Genomic DNA, 19,745 nt, shown 5'->3' on the forward strand with positions numbered 1-19,745 from the left:
AAGTATACCATTTCATTACTGTTATTTTGCAAACCTAGGATGGTATTTTTTTTCCTTTTTAGGATTCCAGTTGGTTACAAACATTTACTAATTTAAAATGAGCCCTATGGAGCAGATTTTATCAGAGAAAGGTCCTAGGCACATTTATTGAATAGATTTTTCTATTGTTTAGATAGAAAACTTTGAAATGGAAAAGATGTTCTGAATTGTCATGCATGGAATTGTTGTTAGTGAACTGTCACATGGGCAATTATTGGGGTGCCACCTCCTCCATAGAGTTCTGTCAGAAGCAACTGTCATTACATTTTCCTGCTGGATTCCTAAACATGACCGACTGAAACTATGGATTTATCCAAATGTCTTGTCCTTGGTTTACCCTCAGTTTTCTGCTGGTTGACTTGGCTTGAAGATTCTGTAAAATAATCCTTTCTACTATGGGTACAAGGCCTGAAATTTTTTTGGTAGGGGGAGTCTAGTCAGTGACATCAACCCCAGTGTTCAACTAGTACTTATTTTATCAACCCCAGTTCTCAACTGGTACATATTTCATTGACCCTGAAAGGTGAAAGGCAAAGTCAACCTTGGCAGAATTTGAACTCAGAACACGAAGAAGGATAAAATATTTAGCAGCATTTGTCCCAGTGTGCTAATGATTCTGCCAGCTCATTGTCTTAATTCTGTGAAATAATCCTTTCTTATATAGGCACAAAACCTGGAATTAGTGGGAAGGGGGCTAGTCAATTTCATTGACTCTGAAAGGATAAAAGGCAAAGTCAACCTTCGTGGAATTCAAACTCAGAACATAAAAACGGACAAAATACTGCTAAGCAATTTGTCCAGCATGCTTAATGATTCTGCCAGCTCACTGCATTAATTCTGTGAAATATTAAAATGAAATATCTATTTGGTTGTCACTTTCTGATTATTTTATCTAATTATGAATATGGATTTTATAAAGTGTCTTACTTTCTCATTGTTATGTTTTTATATATATATATATACTTTTAAACTATTTCCAGAGAAATCTCCCGAATTCAGTTTCGCTTACCAGATGGTTCTGCAATAACGCAACAGTTTAAATCCTCTGAACCACTTTCAGTAGCCTGCAGTTTTATTTCTCAAGTTAGTATTGTATTTTTGTCTTACTCTCTGTCTTTTTCTACGTTTGTACAGCTAAGGGCTTTCATCTTATTTGTTAAAATCTAACATAAACATTGCCTTCTTTTTTTCTTTTTATCACAGTTTTAGAATAGGTATACAGCATCCCTGCATATTTTAAGAAGCAACTAAAATGTTAGACAACAGGAAGAGCATCTGATTGTAAAACATGGCCTTTGAGTATCTGTCAACATGTGCCGAAGGAAAAAAAAACTAACATAAAATGATGACGACTATGATTAGAATTTTTTTTCCATATCTGTCTTGTTTAGAATAGCCTTTTACTATAAATGGGTGAAAATATAAAGTTTTCATTTCTGTTTTATATTTTTGCAATTTTATAAGTTGTAAAATGAAAGGATCAAACTGACAATTTTTAGATTTGTCTTTCATTAATAATGTTGAATAATGCAGTCTAGAGATTAACGCATTCAACTGGAGAAAAGAAGTTTGTTTAATCAACATTCATGCTTTGATTTTTTTTCTTTCTTTACATTGAGCATGTTGTCCTGACAGTTTGGGATCATGTTCTTCTATTTTTAATGTTAAGAGTGATTCAGCTACCACATTTGCTCAAGTAACTATGTCCATACTGATATCTATATGGGAACTAGATATCTGTGCAGCTCTTAAAAGTTCACCAAGTTTTCTCTATGCTGCATGTCTACCTCAGCAGAGCTGAGTTTGCTAAATAACAACAAGTATCCGAATCGTGGCCGATGCCAGCGCCGCCTCGACTGGCTTCCGTGTCGGTGGCACGTAAAAAGCACCATCCGAATCGTGGCCGAAGCCAGTGCCGCCTCGACTGGCTTCCGTGCAGGTGGCACGTAAAATGCACCAATCCGACCATGGCCGATGCTAGCCTCGCCTGGCTTCAGTGCGGGTGGCACGTAAAAAGCACCCACTACACTCACGGAGTGGTTGGCGTTAGGAAGGGCATCCAGCTGTAGAAACATTGCCAGATAAGACCGGAGCCTGGTACAGCCTCCTGGCTTCCCAGATCCCCGGTCGAACCGTCCAACCCATGCTAGCATGGAGAACGGACGTTAAACGATGATGATGATGATTGAGATGCTAGTAGTTTTGATAATTATATACAAGACTTGTGATTTTGTAATTTGTCAAAATTTTTTTTTTCTCAATGTTGATTTCCTGTTGCATTTTCTAGCATGCTGGTTCAAACATCCAGCTGTATACAATGTTCCCAAAGCGAACTTTCACTGCTCAGGACATGACTTCAAGTTTATTATCTCTTGAACTTGTACCCAGTGCTGTTATTCTCGTCATACCGGTAAGTGGAAAGTGACCATTAGCTTGTACAATTATTGTATTTGCACAAAATAACTTGCAAACTTGCTGTAAAGTATGTTGTACATCTTATCTCAGTTTCTCTTTGAAGAAATATACTATTCTCATTTCATTCTATGGTTAGAAGTTTATTCAGCTCTTAATACTAAAAGTACCAGGTATCTTATTTTTCTAGGCACGTAAAAAGCACCATCTGAACGTGGCCGATGCCAGCACCGCCTAGACTGGCTTCCGTGCCGGCGGCACGTAAAAAGCACTATCCGAATCGTGGCCGATGCCAGCGCCGCCTTGACTGGCTTCCATGCCGGTGGCACGTAAAATGCACCAATCCGATCGTGGCCGTTGCCAGCCTCGCCTGGCACCTGTGCAGGTGGCACGTAAAAAGCACCCACTACACTCACGGAGTGGTTGGCGTTAGGAAGGGCATCCAGCTGTAGAAACACTGCCAGATCAGACTGGAGCCTGGTGCAGCCTTCTGGCTTCCCAGACCCCCGGTCGAACCGTCCAACCCATGCTAGCATGGAGAACAGACGTTAAACGATGATGATGATGATGTCCAAGTTTTAAGAAAAATCTGTAAAATATCAAATAATGAAATAATAACAAAATATAAAACGACATGAAAGCTCAACATGCAAACTTCCATGTGCTTTAGAAACCCTAGAAACTGTTCATCTCATATGGGAATGGATTGTCTCTCCACCCTTATCAAGAAACTTAACCCTTTAGCATTCATATTCTTTCAAAAGTAATGCTTATTCATTCGCATTGTTTTGAATTATTCATGTATTATCTCACAGCTTTGAGATTTTGAAGAGGTGGCTGTTAATCTTTAGAATGATATTGTAGAGCTTGTGTGAGAGGCCAGATCTGGCCAGGTGGAATATTTTGTCTGGACATAAACGTTTTAAATGCTAAAGGGTTTACTCATACAAGCCCCCTCTGTTGACTTCGCCATCTTGCCATTGTACTTGGCAAGTATTTCATCTGTTTTAGTGGCCATCAGCTTCATTACCACTATTATAATGAGAAAGAATACAAATAGTACATCTTCCTCTATTTGTATAATCTGGATTTATTATGGCAATTCTCCTTTTGTGTATATTGGTTTTAGCAGATGCTATCACAATACTTTAACAGATTGTAATGTTGATATCTTTTTTGATCTTAGAGGAAGAGGAAATCCAACACTTTATCAACACCTTTTTTTTTTTGGTTATCTCAAAGTATATATTTTAATTTTATCTAGATTTGGAATCATTTCCTGCATTTTATCTCATGGCATTTCAAATACAGGACTGTTAAAATAGTTGTTCTAATAATTCATATGCATATATAATACACGTATATACATTATGCATCATATATTATACACAAACCTACAAATCACTGTGGTAACTGAATAGTTAAATATATTGGGTTTACAGGTCATTATTTCAAAAGCATTTCTTGGGTTTGTATTAGCTCTTTGGATAAGAATGTTCCATTTGTGTTGACTTACTTTACCACAAATAAACCAATAATTGTGGTGAGTTGTTGCTGTCGGGATATTCAACTCTAAGAATATTAATCACTGAGCAGCTGATTAGCATTTACATGTTAGGGTAGATAGACAAACAAGTCCACTTTCAGTTTTATATGCTTACACATACATACAAATATACAGATGTAGATCTACTCAGGTGCATACACATAAACATAATATATGCTTGACCAGATGATTTCTTTCAAAATTGGTCCTCACAAAGATTTTTGCATGAGCGGTCTTTTGTTTTTAAATTCAGTGTTGCTAACATCATTTGTAATGACGTAGATGTATGTGTGTGTGTGTGAGTGTACATATACACCTTTAAGAAATAGATATTGGTCTGTACCCAAAGTTGTCTTATATTTAACTAGCAGTTTCGCCCGGCGTTGCTCGGGGCTTGTAAGGGAAATAACTATATAAGCATTTTTAGAGAGTTACTTCCCTTATATAATAGCAAAAAAATGCATTAAAAATGGGAAAAAATTATGGTAAATTTTTTTTTAAATCGTAGACTCATCATGGACGCGCGCTAATACCCAGAAGGGCTCGATATGAATCACGACTATAAGATACCCGCTTTTGGTTAAACTGCACTGCAAAACATGGGAGTAAGGAATCTAAATCGTAGGAGACAGACACACAACTTCACTTTTATATATAAAGATTACTTATTGGCACAAGCATGGTTGTGTGGTTGTTAGGCTTTCACTTCCCAACCACATGGCTTCAGGTTCAGTACCACTGCATGGAAATTTGGGCAAGTGTCTTCTACTATAGCTCCTGACCAAAGCCTTATGAGTGGATTTGATAGATGGAAACTCAAAGAAGCTCATTATGTATGCACCTATACACACACACACACACACACATACATGAAGAAGGGAAAGAAAAGGGAAAATAGCAAAGCTTACTATGTGTTAACCCTTTAGTGTTCTGATTATTCTATCAAACATAATGCTAATTGATTCACATTGATTTGAATTAATCATGCATTATCTCATATCTTCAAGATCTTGATGGTGTAATTACCTAATGTAGATTAACATTGTAGGGTAGGTGTGAGAGCCTGGATCTGGTCAGTTTGAACATAAAACAGATTAGATATTTTGGCTGGATATGGCCAGTTTAAATACTAATGGGTTAAGGCCCATCCTCAGAAGCAAATTACAACCCGCGCACACACACACACATATATCATTATCATCTGTCTTCCATGCTAGCATGGGGGTTGATGGGGTAGTGGTGACTGTTGGTGCAGTGTTTTTATTTGTTTTTATTCTTATTTCCAGATAAAATCAGTTTTGGCTCCAAAAACGTACTCCAACAATTTTCTTGGTATGATACTAGCACCTCTATTTACATTGTTGAACTTTATATATGGAATAATATTTGGAACTCCAGCCAATCCAAACCCAGGAGATAGTAGAACCACAAATAAAGACAATGAAAACACAGTTCCATCGAGTACAACTTCTCAACGGCCGTCAACGTAAGTTTATTTTATTTTATTTTATTTTTTACTCTACTAGTTCATCATCATCATCATTGTTCGACCGTGGTCGAGACAATGGAATTTACCATGCTACGCCAGACTTCACGGTCCATCATGGCATTACGGAGGTCCTGTTGCTGGATGCCTGTATCCCTGGAGATTACATCTGGGTAGTTAGAATTTCTCATGATTGAGCAAATCTGATTAAAAGCATGCCAGCCATAACATGACCATCCTGTCTTTTTATATCGCTTGCTACAATGTCTTGATCATTTATTTTTCTGAAGTAGTATTGTGTGTGATTTGAGGGAGAGCTGGGTGCTATTTTCCAGCAGGTTGAGGGACCACGTAGAGCCTCACTTGATAGCTTGTTGTTTCAATTGTTGTCAATACAGTGGTTGGCTTTCAACTTCCAGTATAAGGAGTAGTTAGTTCCTGGGGTCGTCGACTAAAGAAGTAGCTTTGTTCATCTGACCAAAGAGAACAGAATAGCTAGGAATTAAGCATTGTTGTGTTCATTCCAAAAAAAATCAGCATACAGAAGCTATCATAGAAATTTTAGCTGGTTAAGACAAGTCTGATATTGTGAGTATTAAAAAGAAATGATAAGACCGGAGCCTGGTGCAGCCTTCTGGCTTCCCAGATCCCCGGTCGAACCGTCCAACCCATGCTAGCATGGAGAACGGACGTTAAACGATGATGATGATTATTAATAGGCGCAGGAGTGGCTGTGTGGTAAGTAGCTTGTTTACCAACCACATGGTTCCGGGTTCAGTCCCACTGCGTGGCACCTCGGGCAAGTGTCTTCTACTATAGCCTCGGGCCAACCAAAGCCTTGTGAGTGAATTTGGTAGACGGAAACTGAAAGAAGCCTGTCGTATATATGTATATATATATATATGCGTGTGTGTGTTTGTGTGTCTGTGTTTGTCCCCCTAGCATTGCTAGACGACCGATGCTGATGTGTTTATGTCCCTGTTACTTAGCGGTTCGGCAAAAGAGACCGATAGAATAAGTACTGGGCTTACAAAAGAATAAGTCCCGGGGTCGAGTTGCTCGACTAAAGGCGGTGCTCCAGCATGGCCGCAGTCAAATGACTGAAACAAGTAAAAGAGTAAAGAGTAATAAAACAGTGAGAACAAGGATTTTCAGATTTATACTGCATTTTATCATCATCATCACCCACATTTTATGTCTGCTCCTTCAAGCTGGCAAAACTTGAATGGATTTTCTGAGGTATAGATTTGTGGCTAGGTACCTTTCTTGTCATGAATCTTTCCAGTTAATACTTACAGCATGTAGGGATGCAGTGAACCCATTCTAAAAGCAGAATACACATCTAGATATACTCTCTCTCTCTCTCTCTTGTACTCTTTTACTTGTTTCAGTCATTTGACTGTGGCCATGCTGGAGCACCGCCTTTTAGTCGAGCAAATCGACCCCAGGACTTATTCTTTGTAAGCCTAGTACTTATTCTATCGGTCTTTTTTGCCGAACCGCTAAGTTACGGGGACGTAAACACATCAGCATCGGTTGTCAAGCGATGTTGGGAGGACAAACACAGACATACAAACATACACACACACACACACACACACATATATATATGACGGGCTTCTTTCAGTTTCTGTCTACCAAATCCACTCACAAGGCTTTGGTTGGCTCGAGGCTATAATAGAAGACACTTGCCCAAGGTGCCATGCAGTGGGACTGAACCCGGAACCATGTGGTTCATAAGCAAGCTACTTACCACACAACCACTCCTACGCCTATATAAAACATTTTCTGAATATTTTCATAGAATAAAACTGATGCAAATATCACCATTATTATCGTTTTTAACATTTGCTTTCCATGCTGGCATGCAGGAAATTGGCAAGCTACAGGGCTGTGTCAAGCTCTAGTGTCATCTTTGGCGTGGTTTCTATGGCTGGATGCCCTTCTTAACACCAGCCACTTAAGAGTGTACTGGGTGCTTTTTTACATGCGATCAGCACTAGTGAGCTTGCCATGTAACTTACAAGATGGCAAAGAACTGGGAAACAACTCTCACTATTAAGAAAACGTATTTGGGAGGGGGGGGGGCTTTGTGCCAGGTGTGATAGGAGGGACAAGCACAGGTGTCTTTCTATGGAGGAGATACATGGTGAATATATTTGCAAGAATTAAATTAATCAGTTTGTAGCTTCAGTATCGTAGGTAAAACTGAAATAGTAGTTATAATATTTGTCTGAGAAAACAGAAGTGGTTTTACCACAGTTTGTAGATAATAGTTATAGTGTTAGAGATTCAGCTGTAATATATACTTTGCTAGTCTTTATTTATTTATCTATTAATTAACAATGAAAACAATTATGCTAGAATTGAAGTAGAAACATTTGCAAATTGTTGTTTTAATGTCTATGTTGATTGACAGTGGTGAATTAAGTATGAAAAGAAGCTTAACTGATTGCATTTTCTTGGTATCGTTGATGAGTTTGTTAGTAGAAATAAGATTTATTTCGATAATGTAAGCTGTAAAATGAATATAAAATGACTTTTACGGATTCCATGGACAGCGAGGCTCACCAATGGAGAAGTTCTTAAGTAGATCAGGCCGAAAATGTCGCTAGAAGCTAGGATCACCAAGCATAGATTGGCATATTTCGGTCATATTATGCGGAGAAAATCTCTGGAGAAGGACATCATGCTCAGAATGGTCAGTGGCAAGAGAGGAAGAGGCCGACCAAAAACCCGCTGGCTTGACACCATCAAGAGTGATACCGGAATGGACATAGCCTATCTGAAAGAAGCGGTCCAGGATAGAACTGACTGGCGGACACTGATCCAACGAGTAACCGAGAGTCAACTTTGACTGAGCGGATAGATAGATAGATAGAAAATGAATATAATTTATATTTATTGGCACAGGCCATGACACATAGAAGGCACCCACTACACTCTTGGAGTGGTTGGCATTAGGAAGGGCATCCTGCCATAGAAACCATGCCAAATCAGACTGGGACCTGGCTTACCAGTTTCAGTCAGACGATCTAACCCATGCCAGCACTGAAAGTAGACACTAAATGATGATGATGTAGCATGGCTGTCTAGTTAAGAAACTCGCTTTTCAACCATGGTCTTAGATGATCCATTGTTAAAATTTAGCTTTAATAGAAAAATATAAATATAGCAAAACTGAAAGCATTGTCATAATAAAATGTACCTTTCAAATAAACCTGAATACTTACTTTTCCTTTTTCTTCCCTCTCTTTAAATTTTTTTACTCTCTTCTTCAGAGCTTACAAGAGACGTTCATCACCGATAAGTCGTCAAGAAGGCAACATCCATAAGTTTACCAGTAGTCAAGATGATGACGACGATCAGTCAACTTGGAATGGGAACTCTACGCAGCAAATGTGATTTCTGTTTCCAAATTTCATCAAATTACACACACACACACAGACACACACTCTCTCTTAACTAAATAACAGGATTATTATTATTATTGAAATACCTTCTCCATCTCCCTCCCACCCCTCTTTGCTATTCTTAATCACATTAGCTCTGTGACAAGTCTCTCTCTCTTTTGCCATCCTCAGCCCCTCTCAAATGAAATACTATGACTACTACTACTACTACTACTACATTCAATAGCTGGCTTTACCACTTAGTTATATTCTCTGTTTTGCTCTTCTTCGTCTTGGTTTCTTGAATTACTCCATGCTTTCAGACGGTTGCTACTCTTATGTCAGAGGCTTTTTGTTGACTTTTTCAAACCAACCTGGCCCCAGCTCTCCGATTAAACCCTCAACCCTACACCCATCTCCTCCCCCCCCCCATCCTCCTCAACCCTCTACTTATTTCTTCAACTTTTTATTTTCGTCTTTGCTTTATTAGCCAGCTTCCTTCATTGGTGAACAGATTTACACTTTTACTCTATTTGTATAAAGTAAATATATGGATGTACTCAGGATTGGATCCCTGTGTACAATTAACACTTTTTCTGTGTTTGCTTTTTGTTTTTGTTTCTTTCTTATATTATATTTTGTTGTGTGTTGTCACACACAAGTTCACACAAAAGACATGGCCTTCCTTTCACTCTGTAATGGCTAATAAATATTTATATATATGTGTGTGTGTGTGTGTTTGTGTATGTTTGTGTATATAAATGTGTTTGTGTGTATATGTTTGTTTATATATGTGTATATATATATATATATATATATATATATATATATATATATATAATTATAAATAAAGCATATCCACACGTGGATGCAAACATGGCTGAGTGGTTAAAGAGTTTGCTTTGCAGCCATGACATGCCAGGCTGGATCACAATCTATGGATTGTACTTGTAATTGAAAGGTAGGTCCAGCCTTTTTGTGCTGTGCCTTGCTGATTAAACTTGAGGATTGCATTAAGGATACACGTGTCTGTGGAATACCCAGCCACTTTGCATGCTAATTCAGTTGATTGAACAATTTGGTGTCATGTGTCAAAAGGGATGGGAGAATCCATCATCATATATATGTGTGTGTGTGTGTGTGTGTGTATTTTGCTGCTGTTTGTGTGTAATTATAAAGCATTGTACAATTTTTAATTTTGTACCTGTACAAATTATATATGTATATAATATACACATGCACGCGTGCAAACACACACATCTGCCTATTAATATATAGATATGGTATCTGACTCATATCTATATGCTATGATGAAAAAGGGGATGTTAACTGATCATACATACATATATATATATATATATATATATACAGGGTGTCCAAAAATTCTGGGTACATGGAATAAATAAATAAAATCATAATATAAACAATTAAATATAAGAAATAATAATTTCTTAAAGTATGTGTTAATCCCCATCTACCCAGACTTTGTGGACACCCTGTATATCCATATTTAAATTTGTAGGCAGATGTGTGTTTGTGAGTGTGTGTGTATATATATAGATAAAATATATATAGGTACTATGTAGGTTACATATTTTATATCATACCTTGGTACTGTGTGGACTGAGATCCCCTGTTAACATGTCCCTGGTATTTGAAAATAGTGTTAATGCTTATGCTATGCAAATTAATTGTTCCAGTTTTCTAAAGTAAATGTAACTGTTGAGTATATAAACAAATTGGCTGCTTGTTTGTCTGGGATTAATCAAACTGATGTAGATACCTTTGATATGAGTCCAATAAGATTCGAAAATCAATTAAGGTTGTTCATCACTTTTTTTTCAATCTATGGAGAAATAGCTAAATTAGCCTTGTTTATATAGGTTATATTTATATATTTTTAACTCTATCTATCTATCTATCTATCTATCTATATATATATAGCTAATGATAAAAGGGTAAAATTAATTATTAATTAATAGTTTTACCAAGTAGTGTTCAGTATGTAAAAAGACCATTTACGGTATATTTAAAACATTACGTTATATAATTAGGGTTCAGTAAAAAAAATTTACTTCACCACACACCAAACTTTTAGAAATAGCAGCCAAAAAATTTAGCTATTTCCTCTACTATAAGAAAAGTCTCCCAGACAATGTATACTCAAAAATAATTCACGTAGGTATATAGCTAGATAGACTGTCGTAAGTCTTTATATAATAATGTGTAATTATATACATACACATGCACATAATGTATATATTTATATGTACATGTACAGTTATTTGCGAATTATATAAACATACATACACATGTATTTCACTTTAACCATGGTATTATTTACAGAAATTATGAAGAAGTACTTATAATTATTTGAAATGTTGATATTGAAGTTATGTTTATGTTGTTTGTATTCAGAAGATCTATTTTTGTTTTAAACATTGTATAGAGCAAGTCTTTTTACTGTTGAATATCTTCACTTCCATAAACCACATAGCTAGAAATGTTTGATGGGACAAGTATAGTAATCTGCTTTGTCTAGGACAGAATATTAATGTTATGGCAGGGTCTGACCACATAACTTAGAGTCTAGGGATTTATTTAAATCCAGAGCCCTGGGGATTTTTATCTTAAGTTATATGCTGATCTGTCTCTCTTGCTGTATATATTTGTGTAAAGGGAAGTAGGCAGCCAAGTTGTTGATATATTCTGTTAAATGGAATTAATTAAATTCCTTAAAAATGTACATTAGATTCTTTAAAAGTGTACACATACACAAAGATACACCTCTTTCTCTCTCACTATATATATATATATAATGTGTGTATGTGTATATATATATATATATATATATATATTATATATATATATATATATATATATATAAAACACGATATAATATAATACGAGTATTTATTTGGACTTTAGGTATATGTTTAGTCATTTCTTTATTACCCACGAGGGACCATCTTTAGGTATATGTTTAGTAGCATGCTGATTAAAGCACTGTCATCGTTTAGGCTACCTGATGTTAACCACAGTTATGATATAATAGTTACTGGATCTACGTCAGGAATTCCAGTGTTTGTTGAGTTTATAATGAATGAGGGAAAGTATAGCCAACATCTTATGGGCGACCACAACATGCCAAGCGAAACTCAGTACATATAGCGAAGTATCTTATTTCAAACGTGACACCTGATGAGATCCAGCCTGCACTGATGGATGTAACACAACTAGCTGTACAATATCTCACCTGTAAGGGACAGCTGCAGGATGGGTCGAAATGATAGTTGTGTTGAATAAAGATTCCTCCTAATTCCATTTTCTCTTTCCTTTCATTCATTAATTCATTTTATATATATACACATATATATACACACATATATATATAGCCAACATCATGCAAAAATGATTTATTTTAGTGTATAATAAATTATTATATATGTCTGCACTAGGATGTATGCTATAAATTGCATAGTACTATTGTAGATTTTTCAAAACAATACAGATATAGAAGGGTAGCTCTTCAGGTCGACAGAATATCATGGTTACATCAATTTTACAACTCTGGTATACACCTACAAAAAAAAATCATTTCAAATATATAATGTATGGTACATATAGTGTGTGTGTGTGTATAATTTATATGTAATTGCATCAATAAAAGTAAGTATTAAGTGTTTTAACTACAAAACTAAATTTCATGGTTATTCCAGTAATGTTGTTAAATATCTACCAAAACATAGAACTGGTATTTTCTGCAAGTCACATTGCCTCAATAAACTTGACATATATCAACAAAAAATAGTTACAAACATTATATTCCTCAGCAAAAGACAGATTTTTTATATTAAAACTGCTTTCTACAGTTGAAGGTACTGAAAATTTGATCCAGTGAAAAAGGGTTAAGTAAAAATAGATCTCTTTTATTTTATTTTTTTAATTCTTGAGTATTCATTTTTTAGTTAGTGTTTGTATATTTTTTTTCATTTACTCTAGTGTGTTAGTGTAGCATTTATCCATGTGTTTGTGTGTTCATCTTTTGAATGCTTTCTTTGTGACACCACGCACTTAAGTATTACAAAATAAATTTTTTGAATTCTTTTATTATTACATTTCATGCCAACATTATTGATGAAATTGATTCTTCACATATTAAACTTGTCTGTTTGTGTATCTATCTATCTACCTACCTACCTATATATATATATATATACATACACACACACATATATAGATAGATAAATCTTTGTTGGTCCTACTGTTTGGCTTCTACTCTGGTGATTTCTCTCCCCATTGTACTGGACTGATATCTTCAATTATTTCCTTTAACCCTTTAGTGTTCAAATTAATATGTCAAAAGTAATCCTTATTCATTTACATTTTAAAATATTAATCTGGTATTATCTTGTAACTTCAAGATTTGAAAAATGTAATTGTTTATTTTTAGAATGACATTGCAGGGTAGGTGTGAGTTGCTGGTTCTGGCCAGTTTGAGCATAAAATGAGTAGAATATTCGGGCCGGATACAGCCGGTTTAAACACTAAAGAGTTAAACCATGAGCACCACCATAAAAGTAGTGATAAGCCATATCCGTGATCTAGTTTTGATGATCTGTTGGAGTCATTTCACTTATAATTGCTAATGCTTCTGTAAGAAGCATGAATACCAAAGTCACGAGTATGTTGATGGTGTGTAAGAATGTGTGTGTATATATATATATACATGTATATGTGTATGTATATATACTTTTATATATATGCATGTATATATATAGATATGTGTGTATATATATAGATGTGTGTGTGTGTATATATATATATATACATATATATATACATGTATGTATATATATATGTATATATACATATATATATACACACATGTATGTATATATATATATATATATATATATATATATTATATATACATGTATGTATATATATATCTATATATATATTACACATGTATGTATCTATATATATATATATATATACTGTATGTATATATATATATATATCACATGTATGTATATTATATATATAATATATATATACACATGTATGTATATATATATATATATATATATATATACACATGTATGTATATATATATATATATATATATATCACATGTATGTATATATATATATATATATATATATAATATATATATACACATGTATGTATATATATATTATATATATATAATATATATATATATATATAACACATGTATGTATATTATATATATACATACACATGTATGTATATATATATATATATATATATATACATACACATGTATGTATATATATATATATATATATATATATACACACATGTGTATATATATATATATAGATATATATATATATATATATATATATACACACATGTGTATATATATATATATATACACACATGTATATATATATATATATATATATATACACATGTATGTATATATATATATATATATATATATATATATTACACATATGTATGTATATATATATACACATATGTATATATATATACACATATGTATGTATATATATATATATACACATATGTATGTAATATATATATATTACACATATGTATGTATATATATATATACACACACATGTATGTATATATATATACACATACATGTATGTATTATATATATATACACACACATGTATGTATATATATATATATATACATATATATATACACATATGTATATATATATATATATATATATATACATGTATATATATATATATATACATGTATATATATATAATATATACACATATGTATGTATATATATATATATACACATATGTATGTATATATATATATACACACACATGTATGTATATATATATATGTATATATATATATACACATGTATGTATATGCATATATATGTATAATGTAATAGCTTCTCTTTCAAACATATATTGAAGATACACTTACACTCCAGTTTGATCTATTTTGATTTGCATTTTTTTTTCATATTTCCTTAACTGGTGAATTATATTTTAGTTGGAAACATTAATATTCCTACATAAGTGGTCTCCCTTCTCAAAATAAGGTTGTCATCCATATAGCTTTGAAAAATTAACTCTGTAACTGTAGACTTAAATTTCATGGTTATTTATTTCAGTAATGTTGTTAAATATCTATCAAAAAATAGAATTGGTATTTTCTGCAAGTCTTGTTGCCTCAATAAACTTGACATATCTCAACAAGAAACAGTTCAAACGTGATATTCTACAACAATAGATAGCTTGCTATATAAAAGTGCTTTCCGCATTCAAATGTAATGAAATTTTGAGTGGGTGTATCTGATTTGTGTAATAAAAAGACCAAGGGATTTAGGAATACTACAGGCACAGACATAGCTTTATAGTTATGAAGTTTGCTTCAGAATCATATGGCTTTGGGCTTGGTCCTATTGCACAGTACCTTGGGCAAGTTTCTTTTATTATGTTGTCCAATGAATTTTGAGTGGTAGTTGACAAACTGAAAGATGTCCATTGTGAATATGATTGTGTGTTTTTATGAATGTTAACAACTTGTTCTGAGCTATTGTTAGAAATGGTGTTTGTTGACATTTCCTGTCAACCAGTTATCCACTAGCTTTGCACTTTTGAATTAATCTGGAATAAGAAGAAAAAAAATTGAAAAATATTTTATTTGAAAAAACAAGCAAAAGTTGATGAAAGTTAAGCATTTAGCCACAAAAGTCCTGCTTCAGTTACATCCTGTGTAAGCCATGGTAGCATGGAAAATGAAACGAAGGAACTATCAGTGTTTTAAACATAAAAGAACTAATAAAGGAAATACAGGGGGGAAAAATCCTTAAATAAAAAAAGAAACTCAAACATAGTTATGCCATCAATACAACATTGCATGTGCATACAGACACACACGGTCCAACTTTCATTCCTATAGACAAGTTGCTGCCTCTTATTCATATTAAAGTGGCTTTTAAAATAAATGTTATCTGTGCAGGTTAACACAAATCTAAGTTTTATTGTCTTCCATCATGACTATTACAATCCTAGATTTATGTGGTGCTTTATCTAAAATAAACAGCAACTTATAAATAAAATAAAAAACAGCTGAATCGAAAGTTAAGTATCAGCGACCAATCTCTGCATGGCCACGTTTTTATCATTGAGATGCAAATGGCCAGTGCTTTAATTGCCAATTGTTATTAATATTTTAATGGATTTACAGCACATTGCTTCTTGTTACATTCTTATCTGATTTTTTTTTTTTTTACCTTTTTTGGTGGTGGGATGCAATTATAGTATTCCAGTTCAATAAACTATTGACTTTTGACTTATAAAATCACTTGTATATGAATGCAACAAACTTTGATTTGAATTAAACATTGGTGGATGCAATATTCAAGATGTGTGTGTGTGTGTGTATGTGTATGTATGTGCACATGTAATTGTAAGCTGTTGCTGTTCTAGAAAAACACCTGAAGATTGGGTTCAATTTTCATCTAAGGCAGCTTACACTGCACTTTGTATTAAAACAGATAAGATTGAAGCAATAAATTCCTAACCAATGTTTTTCTGTGATTACTCAGTATTGATTTCGAGTTCTTGTTTATTCACTTGTTTATCTTTTACTTGTTTCAGTCATTAGACTGTGGCCATACTGGGACACTGCCTTGAAGAATTATTGGTCGAATGCACTGACCCCAGTATTTTTTTTTTTTTAAGCTTGGTACTTATTCTATCAGTCTCTTTTACTGAACTGCTAAGTTATGGGTACATAAACACAACAACATTGGTTGTCAAGCAGTGGTTGGGGACAAACATGGATACAAAGACACACAGTTATATACAAGCTTCTTTCAGTTTCCATCTACCAAATCCACTCACAAGGCTTTGGTCAACCCGAGGTTGTAGTAGAAGCTTGCCCAAAGTGTCATGCAGTGGAACTGAACCTTGGACCATGTGGTTGAGAAGCAAGCTTCTTAACGCATAGCCTCTGGAAAGTTTCATAAAGTTAATAGCAGAGAGGAATTTTATAAAATTAAAGCAATTGATGTAGAATTTAGATTGCAACGTTTAAATGTCTGAGATGATTATAATTATTTGAAATATAGGTTAAGGAACAGCTGTCTGGTTTAGATGTTTGTACTTTCAACTTTGGGTTCAGTCCCACTCTGCAGCACCTTGGAGCAAGTGTCTTCTAATACAGCCTCAGGCCAACTAAAACACAAGTGGATTTGGTTGATGAAAACTGAAAGAAACCCATTGTGTGTGTATGATATATAATTTATGTATGTGCTTGGGAAACTGAGGATTTGCAACAGGAAGAGCATCTGTCTCTACAAATTTCATCTGACTCCTGCAAGAATGGAAAAGTGGATGATTAAATGATATCCTATATCTAAACATAATTGTGTGTGTATGTGTGCATATATATATATATATATATATGAATATTGACATTGTACAGATTTTTTTGTTATCAGCTGTATATCCCTTGTTGAGATAACTACCAGTTGTTCTACACTTTTAAAGATATGTAGAATTTAAAAAATAACCATTGATAAAGAGGTAAGCAGTGATGACCTGAAAACCATTTAGTTGGAAAGTTCTGCCTCAAATAGTCTCCTTCCAATCCACCTTGTTAGTATGACTAAATAGAAGTTAAAGGAATTAATTTCATTGTTAAGAATTGGTTTATTCTCCCATATTCATTGACTGCTTTATATCTGGATGTTTACATAGTAGGCAACTAATTTCAGACAAGGAACATATTTTTGTTTTTGGTTAACTAATTCAGGAAATAGTGGAGATCAGACATGTGTCATGAATAAATCTCACGATAGGCAGTAGGCATTAATTAAATTGTCAGCAAAAGTTCATATCACACTGGCTCAATGTTTAAAAATATTTACTTACAAGCAACAAATGTCTTCATAAACTGGAAAGAATAAAAAGCTTTCTTATCAATTGCAAAAGCTTTACATTCACTGAAGATTTTCAATGATTTTTGAAATGTGTAGCAAAGGAGTGTATGTCTCTAATGGATTCAATTTTACAGGATCAGTAGTCATCAAGAAGGGAATGAAATTTAGTATGGTCTAAGCAATAATCACTTGTCTTTGTTACCTATAAGAGCTTGTTCGTTATATGAGCATTTTCCCAAGCTAGTATTGGTTGGATGGAAACTTGAGGTAACTGGATATCCTTTTTGCCACCAATTCTTAAATGTTTTTCAAGTAAGGGATTTAAAGTTAAAAAAAAAATTTTAATGGGCTTTGAAAAGGCAGAGTGTGAGTTAAAAACCACATCAATGTTTTTCTTTGGCAGTAACAAAGCCATGAAACATCAACATTTGAGCAACCCAGTATGCATCCATGTGCATGTGTGAGACAGGCTTCTATATAGTTTCAGTCTATCAGTTCCATTCATAAGGCACCAGTCATCCTGAAGCTGTAGTAGAAGACTAAAGTCCAAGGTGCCCCACTGTGGATTTGAACCTGAAAAACCATACCTACACCTCTTTAGGCTGGTAAACTGATAGGTTGAAAAGTTTTTTTGATGATGTATATTGTCAAGTATTTTCATATTTTGATATAATTACTGACAAAAGGAAGTAAAGAGAATGTGTTGAAGAAAGTTTGGTGTTTGCCAAGGACAAGAGCCTGGGTCAACAGTTTCAGGTTGATGATTGGAACATTGGTTTTGATGACCATTAAACAACCAAAGAAATAGTCATCGTCATTCAGCCTTGATCAAACTGATCTATGGTTAAGGATGCATTTGGAGATGAAAATTTTTGCTGTAAAGGAAATCCTTTGAAGCCAGGTAAGTTATTCACTTAGTTTTAGATTTTGCACAGTTTCTGTTTAACAAACTCCATTCATAAAGTATTGATTAATCTGAAACTATGTAGAAGATACTTGCCCTACATATGTTTTGTGGGATCAGCTCTGGAACCACACGGTTGCAAAGTGAACTTGTTAACCACACAGACATAACTGCAACTGTTATTGGATGCCTGTGCAAGCTGTGATTAATTTGAGATAAACTATTGTGTTAATCACCAAATTCATAAACAGAGCTCAGATCCAAAGGAAAATTTCAAAGAATTATCTTTTGTTTCAATCATTGGACTGCAGCTATGCTGGGGTACCACCATAAAAGGTTTAGTTGATCAAATTGACCCCGGTAGTTATTTTTTAGGACTCTTTTGCTCAGTTGCTTAGTTACAGGGATGTAAAGAAGCCAATACCAGTTGTCAAGCAGTGGGTGGAGTGACAAACATGACATAAACACAAAGCTTAAAGACACACACACACACACACACATGTATATATATATATATATATGCTCAGATGCACTAACCCTAAATCCTAAATTTTAGCCTTTCGTTTTTTTTTCTTAATTGTTAAATTAAAATTATTTTCCATTGCTTTCGTTTTTTTTTCTTAATTGTTATCTTTAAATTAATTTAACAATTAAGAAAAAAAAAATGAAAGGCTAAAATTTAGGGTTAGGGTTAGTGACAGGATGTTGTCTGTTTTAGACGCAGCAAATGATTTTAGCTCAAAAGAGAGCATAGGATTGGTTAAAATTCGAAAAATTAAACTACGTTAAACTTACAAATTTCAATTTTCTCAAGAAAGCCAAGAGAAAAAAATGTTTTATTTTGACACATTCTACCAGTATACGAAGTTTAAAAGTATACGAAGTTTAAAACTAGAAATTGTGTTGAAAACTGCCATTCAAAAGGAAACGATCCAAATTTCAAAACATCACTGTAGTTACGAGTGTTGTGGTAGAAAGTCAAAATTGAAGAATTGGGGGTGGGGGGTGGAGGGGCGGTGAATTTA

At 33.9% G+C, this 19,745-nt stretch overlaps 1 protein-coding gene and 1 long non-coding RNA gene across 2 annotated transcripts in view; both read left to right on the forward strand.

Moving 5' to 3' along the window:
• LOC115209643 (UBX domain-containing protein 4) overlaps positions 1-9,468 on the forward strand; it is a 33,393-nt gene extending 23,925 nt beyond the window's left edge. The window contains exons 9-12 of the mRNA XM_029778099.2: positions 1,020-1,122; positions 2,327-2,449; positions 5,284-5,483; positions 8,765-9,468. Of these exons, the coding sequence (XP_029633959.1) occupies positions 1,020-1,122; positions 2,327-2,449; positions 5,284-5,483; positions 8,765-8,888 (550 nt within the window). The 3' untranslated portion in view covers positions 8,889-9,468. The remainder of the gene's footprint in view (positions 1-1,019; positions 1,123-2,326; positions 2,450-5,283; positions 5,484-8,764) is intronic.
• Positions 9,469-11,072: 1,604 nt separating this feature from the next.
• LOC118762432 lies at positions 11,073-12,988 on the forward strand. Its single transcript, XR_004998181.1, has 2 exons — positions 11,073-11,803; positions 11,851-12,988. It is a non-coding gene; the product is annotated as an uncharacterized LOC118762432 (long non-coding RNA).
• The last annotated feature ends 6,757 nt before the right edge of the window (positions 12,989-19,745 follow it).

Source organism: Octopus sinensis, linkage group LG3, assembly GCF_006345805.1.
Source record: "Octopus sinensis linkage group LG3, ASM634580v1, whole genome shotgun sequence".
Lineage (NCBI taxonomy): Eukaryota > Metazoa > Mollusca > Cephalopoda > Octopoda > Octopodidae > Octopus > Octopus sinensis.